Source organism: Merops nubicus, unplaced genomic scaffold (genome assembly GCF_000691845.1).
Source record: "Merops nubicus isolate BGI_N331 unplaced genomic scaffold, ASM69184v1 scaffold2048, whole genome shotgun sequence".
Lineage (NCBI taxonomy): Eukaryota > Metazoa > Chordata > Aves > Coraciiformes > Meropidae > Merops > Merops nubicus.
The window spans coordinates 1-14,382 of record NW_008626126.1 but is presented as its reverse complement, the minus strand read 5'-3'; the positions used below and the strand labels follow the sequence as shown (position 1 = coordinate 14,382).

Below are 14,382 nucleotides of genomic sequence, written 5' to 3'. Positions count from 1 at the left end.
AAACTAAGGATGTATTGTAGGATCTTGATAGGAGAAAAAGAAATCATAAAATCAACATCAAAAAGCTATTTATTTTTTTTTAAATGAATTCTGCATCATTTCTGCTTTACTTCAAAGGTTCTGACTGAAGACTTACTGTTTTAGGTGCTGAGAAGACAAGTATTTAAGGCTTAATGCTTTCCTGAATGGGAGGTAACCTGACGATATCTATTTCTAGAGCAGTACAATTTAAATAATCATATATGAATAGCTCAGGAGAGGAGGATATATAACATTTTACAGATTACATCTGGAGCAGAACAAAGCTACTCCATCCTTTTAATGCAATGGAGGGAAAAAAACTCAGAATTAAACCAGTGCATCCACTCACATCGCTGCGGAGCTCGTAGGCGTGTTTGGCGTGGAGAATTTCAGGAGTGTCCCAAACAAAGCAGCCAATGCCTTTCAGCCAGTTAAGATCATCCTTGTATATCACCTAAGGTACCAGAGCAAAGAAGCCATCTGTCAGATTTCTACCAGGACATAATCTCTGATTGATAAATTAGACTAAAATTCAACTGTCAAATGATGGGAAGCAAGTTTATCAGTGTTTTGACTTTTTTTTTTCAGTTGGGGAAAATCAGAATAATTCCTTTTGGAATTTAAATAATTTCTCTTCATTGCTTTAGTTTGGCCAATAAATGATAACAAAAAAAATCCATTTATTTTTTTAAAAAAAATCTACTTGTGTACCCTACTGGGCAATGATTTACTGACAGCTTGCTGGCCACCTCTTGGGCAAGGCAAGCGTGTAGAAGTTTCCCACCACCAGGATTTTCTCAGATTTCCCAAGTTTCCACACTTTATACAACCCAATCATAAAAGACAATTTGCAGACAGGGGTGGCTGAACTGGTGGAACTGCAACGTTCTGATTTGGGAACTTACATCACTGAGCTGATCAGTTACTTTCCTAACATGGGCATTGACTTGGAGGTCTGGCAGACAGAGCCACTCATGGAGGCGTGTGCGGTAGTCGATCTCACTGACTTTCTTCTGGGCATCCTTAGCAGAGATGATGTCCACCATGTCTGGAACAATGTGGACTTTGGCTTTGTTCTTCTCATAGGTTTCCTTGTAGAGACGCTGTGGAGGTAAAGCAGGACATTAATAATGCTGAAAAATGGCCTGAGTATTAACTGTTGAGAAATTGTTGAAGCAAAATTAACTGTTGAGAAATTTGAAGCAAAATTAACTGTTTATAAATTGGAAGCAAAATTAACTGCTCATAAATTTGAAGCAAAATTAACTGTTCATAAATTTAAAGCAAAATTATTGACATTTTCATGCAACGTTAATGGGGGAGCAATCACTTTGGCTATGACCAAAATTCACATCTTGCCTGCTCTAAAAATCATTTGCAGAACTTTAACAAGGGTGATAAAATAGGATTTGTCAAATTTTCATTGTACACAGGTGTTAAAAGGAGGTGGACTCTGCAGTGTTCCATTTTTACACATAAACATACCACATAAAAGTTTTAGCCTTCCAGGCAATTTGAAAGCTAATGAGTTTGATAAGTTTGTAGGTGTATTATAGAATTTAGCAAATACTGAACACTGCCAATCACGTGTGGAAAGGTGGTATCTGGATGAAGGCATGTGGGTTCTTTGAGTAGTCTCTTCTGAGAGAAGTAAGATTTTATCAGGAAAACACACCAGGAGGCAACACTTACATCAATATTAAGCTTTCCAACTCTAAGGCACCTTGCTGTGTTGGGGTCATCCTCAACACCTCTGGGTATTGTGTACAGTGCTTTAAACTTGTCATATTCTTCTCGGTATTTCACCTGAGCAGATGAAAAGAAAGGCAACAAATAAGTGATTCCAATAAGTTAACTGGATTTTTGGAACAAAATTCATCAGTAAACAAATCATTTTGTTGAGTCCAAGAAGCAGAGAAAGCCTTGAAAGCAGGATCTTTTTATCCATTTAAATTAAAATGGAAAACAAGAGTGCACATCATAATTATCAAGTTTTAAAAGTAACAATAGCTGGCTAGAAGACTTTAAATATAAACAGATATAGAATAAGCTCTTTATTTATTTATTGTTCCAGCTTTTTCATTTAAAGCTATCAATGAAGTGAGTGATCTCTTATAAACCTCAAGTCCAGTGAAGCATAAGATTTTGTTCTTCTATACTTGGTAAGACATCATTTGAATACATTTGGTGTTTTTGATGCTTATGAAAATTTAGACTAAAAAAAAGCCCTAACCAGACATTTTGAAGAAACAGTTTCTATTACTATGAAATGGGAGGGTTTTTTTAATGTAAAGAAGCAGCAAAGACTGTTATCAAAATTATCACTACAGAAAATTGATTACCTACAAATACATACTATATTTCAATTAAAAATAAAAGATAATTTAAAACCTCCTTTATTATGTCTATATACACACCTATATCTATCTGTCTGTCTATCTATCTGCCTTCATGCAAGGCCTGAAGGATTTCATTGCCAGACCTGAAGATGGGATTAAACCCAAGGAAGTTTTTTATTCACTTACAGTACTAGCATTGTGCTTCAGCTCTTTTGCACGTGTCAGGGGTACAGCATCAGAGGGCAATATATAGCCAGTTGCTTTCACTTTATCCCAGGCTTCCTTGTAGAGGTTCTAAGGGGAAAAAGAAAGTCTCTGTGAGTGGAAAAATTCTCCTGCTGGGTAATAACCAACAACAAACAGAAATCAAAAGCCCTTCTGGTTATACACATAGGGTAAAAAGCCTTTTTTATTTATATTCTGCAACCATTACTTAATATCAAGACTAGTTTAGCCTTGACAGTGCCCCTAAAAGGTGACAAAAGTGCTTTCTAACTATCCATGTCCATTTTCATACAAGGGCTTAATTTTTTTCAGTTGCTCTTAACTTCAGGAAATCAATTTATAAATGCATGTATTTTGATAAGACTGTAACTACAGTTAGAAGAGATACCCTCTGACTGAAATACAGCATCTTCCCCATACTCAAGTCATGCATAGAGCTGTCATTGGCTTTGCTAAACTCCATGCTTGGATGTTCAAAGTCAAAATGAACAAAAATAAAACCCAAAAATCCCACATAGCAGCACCTTAAGAGAAAATAAAACCAAACTTTTAGAAACACTTACATTGCTGAAGAGATGTTTCAAATTTTGAACTCTTTCATAATCTACTGTTTCAAGCACAGTTGTGTACTTGTCCTTGTTTTTGTGGTAGTCTTCCTTGTATTTCACCTGTGAGATGAAAGTTTTGGTTAAGTTGTTTGGATTCTCAGCAGGAGCAGGGGGAGAAGGCTGAGTAGAGGTGGGGAGACTCACATCACTGGCATTGACAGCACTCTGCACTGCAGTCACATAGACAGGAGTGTCAGTAACAACACCAAAGTTCTTCAAGTTCTCTTTTCCTGCAGCTGTGTATTTGATCTAAGGAAACAAAACAAACCAAAATATTGACACTGAAAATGACCAGGATATTCCCTGCCAGCTTCCTTTAAAATCAGTTCTGGACAACTGAAGCCCAGGGTGACAGCCCAGTTAAGATCAGATTTAAAAGTGACAGGCTATAGAAGAGAAATATTTAATATATAGCCACAGAACTAAGGAATAATGAAAACTGCAAATAGCATCTAGTAGGCTAAGAGTACAATCAGCAAGGCAACAGACATTGTTTTCCCACCATAAATGTCTCACTGAGGTATCTTGCTCACAGGCTGGCATACAGAGTTCAAGTATTATCTTCTCACTATTGAAACCCACAACCCTGCTGTCACTCCATTGTCCTAAGTTTTCTGCTCTTTCAATAACAGAAGTGATCACACCTCTGCAGACAAAGCTGAAAGAGTTTACTATAACAACTTGAACAAAATATTTCTGTTATAATAGGAATTCCCTCATTCTGCTCTGGACAGGTGTCAGGCCCAGGGAATCATAAACAGAAGAAAAAATATCTTATAAAGATTTACTCATTTGAGGAAACTGTGCTTACTTGGCTCTGGAGGTCATATGATTTTTTGGCATGCAGGATTTGTGGCGTATCCCAGACATAGCATCCAAGTCCCTTCAGCCAATTTAAGTCATCTTTATACACCACCTATACAGAAAAAAAAATATCAAGTTAGGGACAAATTTGCCTTCTCCTTGAAGAAAGTACAATTTCCTCCCTCTCTACATTCAGTATCTTCCCCTTGTGCAAACTCAGTGCAAAAGGTTACCACTGAGCCTGACTCAGGCTCATTCAGTAGTTCCAATCTAGCTGGAAGTTTAAAATCCATGGTTATGAATTTCATCTTTAAATACTTTTATCTTTAAGACCCTGGAATGGGTTGCCCAGGGAGGGGGTGGAGGCCCCATCCCTGGGGGTCTTTAAGGCCAGGCTGGAGGAGGCTCTGGGCAGCCTGATCTAGTGGGAGGTGTCCCTGCTCATGGCAGAGGGGTTGGAACTGGGGGATCCTTGTGGTCCCTTCCAACCCTGACAGATTCTGATCTGTTTTGGCAGAGGACTTTAGAGCCCTAATGGCTCAAGGGTTGGACTTGATGATCTTAAAGGTCCCTTCCAACCTAAAGGATTTTATGATTCTACTATAGAAGCTATTTGAAAGCATATTATATTAAATGCCTTGAGAAAAATTACATGAAAGGCTGCTAAAATGACAAACAACTCAATGAAACACCTACATCACTCAGAATTTCCTGGGCTTTTCTGGCTTGAATGACATCATGCTCTTCAGGTGAACAGCTCCACTGGTGGAGGTAGGATCGGTATTCCAGGTCACTGAGGATATACTGGCACTTCTTGGCCAGCACGTGGTTCATCATGTCACTTGGAATATGGACATGTGCTTTGGTGTCTTCATAATTCTTTCTGTATGCCAACTGAAAAGGAAAGATTGGGGAAAAGGCAAGAGGAGAATATAGCAGTTTACTGGGTAATTTTGACTCTAATAAAACTACAGGTTCTAGCATAATCTGAGGCATGTTTTTTGGATTTAGTAGCTTGACAGGATGAAATCTTAACTTCAACATTGCTCACCATTTATTCTGATGTGCTTCTAGAAGGGAAAGAATGACCAGATTTAACAGCTGGTGAGAAAACTAACATGCCTTCAAGATAAAAAAAGCCATAGGCCATAAACATGTTTTTAATCTATTAAATCTTCCTGTCTGAATGAAGATTAAACTGTATGCCCTGCATGATGTGCTATATGTGCAGTGGTAATAAAAAAACACCCAGTGTGCATTTACTTCTCCAGTTCTTAAATTCTTATTTCAATTCAAAATTAACACTTTTTCTTTTTGTAAAGCAAAAGAATCCCAAGTCACATAGATTTTCTTGCTACTCAGACTCAAACAAGTCCCTTCTTCATCTCCTAAATCGTTGCAAGTTCAATTACTCAAGCCACGTGCAAAATAACTATTCAGGAAGCATAAACATGTTGAAAACACTTTTACTGATGTTACTGAACATTGTATTATTTATGCTTTAATATATAACACAAAAAAAAACCCTCAGAAAATGGAAACTCCTCCAGCAAGACTCATTCTCTCCTTACCGCACTCCTTATCTTCTGGAATTCCAGGGAATGAACGACACTGGGGAAATCACTGATGTCCTTCCCAGCCAGGTAATGGCCTTTCAGCTTCTCATATATTGCCTTGTATTTAAGCTGCAAAAGAATCATGGGGAAATTTTAAACTTCATTTGAAAAATGTAGAGGGGGACCAAAAAAAAATGTGGCAGAATGGAAAATTCCTGCTAACCTCACTGTTGATGTGGTTTGCATGCTTTGCTCCAACAAGTGGAATGTATTTCTCATCCAGAGTGTACCCCAGGGGCTTGCTGATTTCCCAAGCATTTTTATAAAGTTTCTAGACAAACACACAAAAAAAAAATATACAGGTTTTGAGAAAATAACAAGTTATCCTACCCAAGAAGTCTGGCTGCCATTTATATGAACATGGAATGTGACTGCTCTTACAGAGTTGTTCCTTATTCCATGAACTATCCTAATAAACTAAGTGAGGAATGTTTATTCTGAGGAATTTTGTGTTCCAGTTCAGGAAGGTACCTCAGCACAAATTTGAGCATCTCTCTATTTACTCACTATATTTGGAACTTAACATTTCTCAGCCAGAAGAGTAATAAAGATATCCAAACTGGAGGTATGAGATCTTGTTTAAAAGTGAGTATAAAATATTGATAATGTTATTGATACCTGTTCACAACTGGGAAAAATCTCCAAGTAATGCTATTTTTCATTATAAGAGCATTAACTGTGTCAGTGGCACTTCTCTAATACATCATATTTTGTTAAATATCAAATATATTTACCTTCAGACTAAATTATGAAGTGCTTACTCATCTGAATGAGTAGATATTTTTCATAAAATAGAGATTTCCCATTAAAATTAGTGAGACTACTCAAAAGTAACTGCTTAATAATGTAATTCATCTACTATTTCCCTCTCTTATTAAAAAAAAAAGTAAATTTCACCAGTAATCTAGGAAAATATTAATGGATGGACTTATAAAGTGGTTTTGTAGTGCAAACTCTACTCCTACTACTGCTATTACTACTTCTAAACACCACACAACAGTGTTTTAAGATTGGTTCAAGAAAGAAAAGACCCTTATCCTAACAATCCAAACTGGGAAAACTGGAGAACAAAGAGACTAAAATAACCTTCCCAGTGTCACCCTGCAGACAGACAGAGAAATAGAACAGTTTTCTGAAGTTTGGTTCCCATGCTGTTCCTTTCAGAACAGCCAAATGAAAGCTTAGTGAGATGTTTCTCAAAACTTACATCACTGTAGAGTACAGACATGTCCTTGGCATGGTTCAGTGCAGGAGTATCATCAGACCCAATGTACTGGCCTTTCTCAAGGTTAAATGTTTCTTTGTATTTTAGCTACAAAAGAAAAACATACACAATGTTAATTCCACGAGAGAAATAAATTATCTCAACTAATCCATTCATCAGACCTTAATTTTCTGGTGTTTTATCATGTCTTCAGTAATGGTGTGTGGTACATTCCAGACACTACCACACAGGCAAATGTCACACCACAAAATCCATTATTCTAGTGAAATTAAACATACTAACCAGCAAATACAGGTTAGCAGCAACACCAGGAACTCCACTAGCACTACACAACTAACTGCTGTTCATCAACAGGACTCAATTTTCAACTATTATAAGCAAAATCAATGCCAACTAAGTAAGGGACATGCTATCCTCTTCTACAGAAAAATGTAAAATTAGTTTGGATAGCAATATTATGTTCATTTTCATCCCTTCTTACTAAACTGATCTACCTCAGTGAAAGTCTGTTATTAAAGACACACAGATACATAAGGCTAAACACAGTATAATTTAGCAAAAGCAATTAAGTCATGCACCAATTTTAGTAATGCAACAGTTTCTATTTAAAAAAAAAAAAGGTACATACATCACTCTGATTGACAGAGTTAATCTTTGCCAAAACAATGTCAGGAGTGTCAACCACACTGGTATAATTGGAGAAGTTATCAAGGGCTTCTTTTGTATATGCTCTCTGCAAAGAGACAAAATATTGTATTAAATACTGTGCATGAGAAGAGCTGCTCATGGAGCTGCTACAATATTTTCTCCTACCTTATTTATCAGCTCTTGTGCATGCTTAACTTTCTTATGTTCCACTGAATCCAGAGGAATCCAACCACAGCCACGAAGCCATTCCAAGTCAGATTTATAAATATTCTAAAGTCAGAAAAGATAACAAAAAAGGAAAGCCTTTAATTCAGGATGCCATTTTTTCAGTCTTACATAATACAGACTATATCCTTAGACCAGACTAAGTGGAGAGGACCTAGTAGGGATGTGATCTCACTTACATCACTCTGCAGGTCATAGGCCTTCCTGGCTTGAATGCAGTCATTCTGGTCAGGGTGGCAGGTCCACTGGTGCAGGTATTGGCGGTAGTCAACGTCACTGACCAAGTTCTGACCTTCCTTTGCTGCTACCAAGGACACCATGTCTGCAGGGATGTGAACCTTGGACTTGGTTTTGTTATAGTCTGATTTGTACAGCCTGTCGTTCTGGATCTCGCCCGCGTGCTCGAACCACACCAGTTTGGGGTCATCCCTCATGCTGGCAACTCCAACGTAGTGACCTCGTTGTTTGACGTAGTCAGCTTTGTATTTCAGCTGATGGGAGAAGAGAGAAACATGTATGAAATCAACACTGATGAGATCTGCTCTGTTTGTAACCTGTGAAGAGGTTTTGGCAACACAAAGAACAGATGAGGCAGGTTGTCATCGAGGGCACTCTTGGGGTGTCAGCACATGACAGGATAAAGATATGACACAAACAGTAACTTCACATTCCACTTCAAAACATTCAATTTTCTAGACTAATAGGCTACCATTTTTCAATAAACAATATTCTCAACACAAAAGGGAAGCCTCATTAGAAAATATTTTCTACTAAGTGCATTTAGTCCCAGTTTTGTAACAAATTATTTGAGAATGAAGTGTGGAGGCTTATTTAAGTTATATACACTTAATAAACTCAGACTGTTTTGATAAAAATTACCTTCAGACTAAGAGTCGTGTAATAATTTCAGCATCCAGTATGCAAAAGGTTAAAATGTAATGTGCATAATATGCCAGCAAGTGAAATCAGAGCTATATATTATAAGCAAAATATTACTTCAATTATTTAACATTTATAAAAGGTGGAAGTCCACCTTGGCTGATTTTGAAAGGGCTGTTTCTGGAGAAAGTGGAGATGGAAATGAGAACCTGACCTTTGAGCACTGCTATCTGTTAAAATCCATCATAACAAAGCTGGCTCAGTGGTTTGGAGAACAGTGGACTTTCTGGGTCATGAAAGGTCTGCTGGATGTTTAGCCCTAGTGGAAAGCTTCCTCTGTATGTTGCTGAATTTGCAAGATCTTTAACATGTCCAAACTTCCAAAAACTTGCCACCCAAAGGAGAAAAATTCTTACCTCACTCTGGACATCACTTGAGCGTTTGGCATGACAGATCTGCACAGTGTCAGGTGGCAAGAGGTAACCAGTGGCTTTTTCTTTCTCCCAACTTTCCTTGTATAGATTCTGTGGAATATAAAAGTGAGGAGGAATTCAACACTACTATAATTGCTACTCAGTATAGGTAACCTATATTAAAGTGTAAGGATAATAAATCCTTCCTTTAGGATGTTGTTAATAAGGTAAGCTTTTTAAATTCCTCAAAAGAGTAATGAATGTGGGTAGAAGCTGCCAAGGAGAGAGCACATACCTGATTAAGAATTCTGGCTGCCTCTCGGGCCATATCTAGCTGTGGTGTATCTGTTAGAGTATAATTTGTCTTGGCCTCATTCCATTCTTTGTGGTATTTAATCTAGAACAGAGAAAGAAATGCCTGCCTTGAAGCATCACCACAAAACTAAGAAAACATAGTAAGAAGACATGGAATTTATGCATGTAATAAGGTATAAACCCCTGAATTTGCAAGGCTATTAGACACGACACATTAAATATACATCCAAGTGGGTATTTTCTTTTAAAATATAGAAGACAAGAAATTACAAAAATTCTCAGAAGCAATTTAAAAACTTGTTCCAAGGCAGCTGGGTGTAGAGGAAAGAATCTTTGAAGCCAATGTTTTGCTGTTTGGTCTACAGGGATGTACAGCTAATAGCCAAGAAAGAAGTTTGAGCCAGGATAATAGATTTTAAGCTTTTTTAAGAGCAAATCTCTATACTCAGCAGGACCTCCTCCTTCAAAAACATATAGAATAGCAAGCTGGCAGTGCACCAGCTTTGCTCATGTTTATTGTTACACAGTTAACTAAAAAGTGTAAACTCACTGGCTTAAGTGAGAAAGATGAAACATTATGGTTGCCAGGAGTACAAATAGCTATTTATGTTCATTTTGCCAATTATATCAACCAAGGCAGAAAGAAGGGACTGGTTGCAGAACTAGCACTGGCTTTTCACATCTCTTTTCTCATCTCAGTGTCACTTTGCTCGAGGAACTTCTTCCCTCATAATTGGTGGACATGTGCTAGTGACACCCTGTGCATCTTTATGTCACCCAGTCACAGAATTCCCTGAGACGGATTGAAAATTCTTTTACATTTCTTTTAAAAAAAAAAAGATTAAATCAATACCTTTTTAAAGATAACATCCCACCATGTAAATATACCAAACAATTTAACAGCCTGGAAAACCAAAAGAACTTACATCACTGAGAATTTCCCCACTTTTCTTTGCTGTGACATAGTCAACTCTGTCATCCACTGCAGTAAATGGAAGAGTTTCAGCTTTTGTACGGTACTTTCTCTGTTTGAGAGAAAAGATGAACAGTCAGATTAGACTGGAACATTCTATAGCTAACACAACAATTCTGAATACATAGAGGAGAATGTTTACATCAAAAGAAAAACTCTCCACACACAATGAAAGCTGTGGAAATAATCCAGTTCTGGGGTTTTTTTTTGGTTTTAAAAAAATATTGACGTATTTAACCATTAAAAATACTTTAAATTACAAATACCCTTAAGAAAATTTTAGTATTGAAAAACATTTTGTTACCTCATTCAGGATATCTCCAGCATATTTGACGTGGTTGACTCCAACTGAGTCATTTGGCAGCCATCCAATACCCCGTAGCCATTCTAAATCAGATTTATATACAGCCTGGGAGAAAAAAATAATAGGGTCCATGCTGTTAACCACAGTTCCCTGTCCAATCCAGCAAGATTCATAAATAATGCCATTTATTTCTACTGGTTAAAAGAGCAGTGATTGCCAGGTGAGCACAATATTTGTATTTATCACCCCTCAAACGTGGCACTAACAGCGGCACTTAATTTGCATTCCTAACGAACAGCAAAGCCAATCCACTGAATTCAACAGGAGATTGCCACTATTTAGGGCTGAAGCAGGCTGAGAAGAGACAATAGGGTCATAAATGAAGCCTTCATGTTGACTCACATCACTCTGCAGGTCGTAGGCTTTCCTAGCATGTATGACATCGTTCTGGTCTGGCAGACAGATCCACTGGTGCAGGTAGTGCCTGTAATCCACGTCGCTGACCAAAGACTGCCCCTGTTTGGCTGACACGATGGACACCATGTCTGCTGGGAGGTGACACTGTGTCTTCCACTTGGCAAAGTGTTTCTTGTATTCCAGTTCACTCTGAACTTTGCCTATACCGAGTGCAAAGTTCATTTTTGTGTCTTCTTGAGCATTTGGAACTCCGACGTAATGTCCCTTCTGCTTCTCGTGTTCCAGTTTGTATTTATACTGGGTGAAAGAGCAAAGACCACCATTATTAACAGTTGTCATGAAATAGCTCTTACAACATGTGAGGAGCTAAATACCTCTTTTGGAACTTACATCACTAGCAATTTCTCTAGAAGCTTTGGCTGCCTTGATTGGGATTGCATCCGCTCTCAGATCATAACTCATCTTCATCTCATCCCAAGCTCCTTTATAAAGTTTCTAAAAAGACAGCAAAATATCACACATATGATAAATATTCTACTTTTTGCCATTAAAAAGAAAATCACATAGCTGATTGATTGCCATTTGTTTGCTGAACTACTGCAAGAGGGTTTTTTATGCATTACTCCTGCTCCCAGCTAGAAATACTGCTGGAAATCTTACTGCCTTTCAAACTTGTCCAGTACCTGCAACAACAGTTCTGCAACTTATACTGCAGAGAAAGGTGTTTGTAAAAGTCTGGAAAATATTCCTCTGCCTTGGGCTCTCCTCCATTTCAGCAAAACAGCATCTCAGTCATGCATGATATTACTAATTTTTAAACAGTTGTATGCAAGCATTTATTTTTACATGTCTAGGAGAATACTCAGCAGAGGGAAGAAAATATTCCTCTGCCTTGGGCTCACCTCCATTTCAGCAAAACAGCATCTCAGTCATGCATGATAGTACTGATTTTTAAACAGTTGTATACAAGCATATAATTTAAAAATAAATTTAAAATAAATTTCATTTAAAAGAATACTCAACAGAGGGAAGGGAATGTTGTAAGCCCTGTCTGAGGACAGACTTCAATGAGATTCACATAATTTAATCTCAGCTTTGTAAGTAACATCACAGAATACTAAAATTCACAGGATACACACACTGTTTTACAGAAGCAGAAAACAGAATGATAAGCATACCTGGCTATAATTAGCAGCATTAGTCTTGGCTAGGTTGATTTCAGGTGTGTCTGGCATAATATGGATCATAGTCTTGTCCTTTTCCCAGGCTTCTTTGTATTTAGGCTGTGAAAAGAGTTCATATTATGATATTGTAATTCTGGAGTATTTAGGTTGTGAAAATAGTTCATATTATGATACTGTAATTCTGGAATTTCCTTTGTCAAGAACATAAAATGCCATCAATCTCTCCTGAATTATCATCTCTAAAAACAAAATCTCTAGAAAAGCAAGAATCTTGATTTAAAATACCACTGCTCCATGTTATATTGTAGCAGTGAGCTCTGAACCATTTATAGCTTGAAGACAACTTTAAGAAGGTTGTAACTTACAATGCTGACTTGTTCAGCGTTGGTTTTGGCCAGAACAACATCTGGAGAATCAACAATGCTGGTGTACTTCAGGCGCTCGATAGGCGTCCGATACACGTTATCACTCAGCAGATCCTGGGCTTGCTTCACTCTCTTGACCTCTGGAGAGTCATTAGGCAACCAGCCAATCCCACGGAGCCACTCCAGGTCTGATTTATAGATAGCCTGTATCAGAAAAGGAAAACATGAGGCTTAAAATGACTTAGTTATTTTAAACTTTACAGAGCAGCATGTGTTAGAAAATGTCACATCAGCTAGAGCCAGATAAATCTGGTTTGTGTACAAGAAACATTCAATGTCATAAGTAAAATACAATCTGGGAACCAGGTTTTTAGTAGAACAGCACATTCTAAACCATGTCAAGTTAAACAGAGGGGAAACAACTAAGCAGAATTGCTGTTAATAGCAATGAGTGTTAAGATCTTAAAAGAGTCATCCTGTCCCCTCCCGAATATTTTTCCTCTAGTTAATTCAACAGCTTATAAATACAAACAAAAAAACAACAAACTGCCCACCAAGAAATGTAACAAAAAGGAGAGAAAAAGGTCATAAAGGTAATGGGGACTAGAGCTAACTGTATAAACCCTAAAATGGTATCAGGCAACATTATTTCGGTTTTAATTGAGCAAATCCTTCAGGAAGGAACATGAATCTCACCTCCAAAGTTCATAATTGAAATGGAGGGACAGAGATGGATGTTGGCTGAATAGAAAAGTCAGTTCAGGAACTCAGCTGTGCTGACTCTTCCTGCTTTGAAATCAGCCACTAAAACATCTTACCTGCCCTCTTACACAGCTTTCTTGCAATTAAATTGTTATTCTTGTTTACCTGTGTCAACTTGACAAAAGCCACCTGATTCCAAAGCAGCAAACAGATTTGTCTGAATAGAAAAGGCAGTTCAGGACCTCAGCTGTGCTGACTCTTCCTGCTTTGAAATCAGCCACTAAAACATCTTACCTGCCCTCTTACACAGTTTTCTTGCAATTAAATAAATTGTTATTCTTGTTTACCTGTGTTGGACAGAGATGGATGTTGGCTGAATAGAAAAGTCAGTTCAGGAACTCAGCTGTGCTGACTCTTCCTGCTTTGAAATCAGCCACTAAAACATCTTACCTGCCCTCTTACACAGCTTTCTTGCAATTAAATTGTTATTCTTGTTTACCTGTGTCAACTTGACAAAAGCCACCTGATTCCAAAGCAGCAAACAGATGTTATTACTAAACAGATGTTAGTCCCATCAAAGAGATATAAAACCTTCATCTTGGATCACAACGCTCCAAGACCACACATAACACAGCAGAGAGCAACTAAAGCTTTTGTAAACTTAAAAAGTATTGATATTACCTCTAAAGAAGAGCTGAAAATAGCAGAAATGTGAAAAACTGAGGAAGCCTAAAGCTGAATCTTTTGTGACTGTACATTATCAAGCCACCAATATAAGTTTCTAATGCATTAAATGGTAACTACTACAACTCTATGTATACACACATCACTCTGTAGGTCGTAGGCCTTCCTGGCATGGATCACATCGTTCTGGTCGGGCAGACAGGTCCACTGGTGAAGGTACTGGCGGTAGTCGACGTCACTGACCAGTGTCTGGCACTCCTTGGCTGCCTGCACAGACAAGGCATCCACTGGGATGTGGATCTGGGTCTTGGAGTCGTTGTAGGCCTTCTTGTAGAGCCGGTCGTTCTGCAGCTGCATGGCACGGGCTGCCTGGGACAGCTTGGGATCCTCCTGGGCACTCTTGCACCCAATGTAGTGGCCTTTCTCCTTCTCGTG

At 38.0% G+C, this 14,382-nt stretch overlaps 1 protein-coding gene across 1 annotated transcript in view; it reads right to left on the bottom strand.

Moving 5' to 3' along the window:
- NEB (nebulin) overlaps positions 1 to 14,379 on the bottom strand; it is a gene marked incomplete at both ends in the record, with an annotated part of 43,112 nt that extends 28,733 nt beyond the window's left edge. Inside the window, 23 exons of the mRNA XM_008945874.1 lie at positions 371 to 475; positions 927 to 1,124; positions 1,714 to 1,827; positions 2,547 to 2,654; positions 3,149 to 3,253; positions 3,338 to 3,442; positions 4,005 to 4,109; positions 4,694 to 4,891; positions 5,569 to 5,682; positions 5,777 to 5,884; positions 6,821 to 6,925; positions 7,467 to 7,571; positions 7,652 to 7,756; positions 7,891 to 8,202; positions 9,007 to 9,114; positions 9,299 to 9,400; positions 10,245 to 10,343; positions 10,596 to 10,700; positions 10,998 to 11,309; positions 11,403 to 11,507; positions 12,191 to 12,295; positions 12,562 to 12,765; positions 14,089 to 14,379. Coding sequence (XP_008944122.1) covers positions 371 to 475; positions 927 to 1,124; positions 1,714 to 1,827; positions 2,547 to 2,654; positions 3,149 to 3,253; positions 3,338 to 3,442; positions 4,005 to 4,109; positions 4,694 to 4,891; positions 5,569 to 5,682; positions 5,777 to 5,884; positions 6,821 to 6,925; positions 7,467 to 7,571; positions 7,652 to 7,756; positions 7,891 to 8,202; positions 9,007 to 9,114; positions 9,299 to 9,400; positions 10,245 to 10,343; positions 10,596 to 10,700; positions 10,998 to 11,309; positions 11,403 to 11,507; positions 12,191 to 12,295; positions 12,562 to 12,765; positions 14,089 to 14,379 — 3,318 coding nt within the window. The remainder of the gene's footprint in view (positions 1 to 370; positions 476 to 926; positions 1,125 to 1,713; positions 1,828 to 2,546; positions 2,655 to 3,148; positions 3,254 to 3,337; positions 3,443 to 4,004; positions 4,110 to 4,693; positions 4,892 to 5,568; positions 5,683 to 5,776; positions 5,885 to 6,820; positions 6,926 to 7,466; positions 7,572 to 7,651; positions 7,757 to 7,890; positions 8,203 to 9,006; positions 9,115 to 9,298; positions 9,401 to 10,244; positions 10,344 to 10,595; positions 10,701 to 10,997; positions 11,310 to 11,402; positions 11,508 to 12,190; positions 12,296 to 12,561; positions 12,766 to 14,088) is intronic.
- Between the last annotated feature and the right edge of the window lie 3 nt (positions 14,380 to 14,382).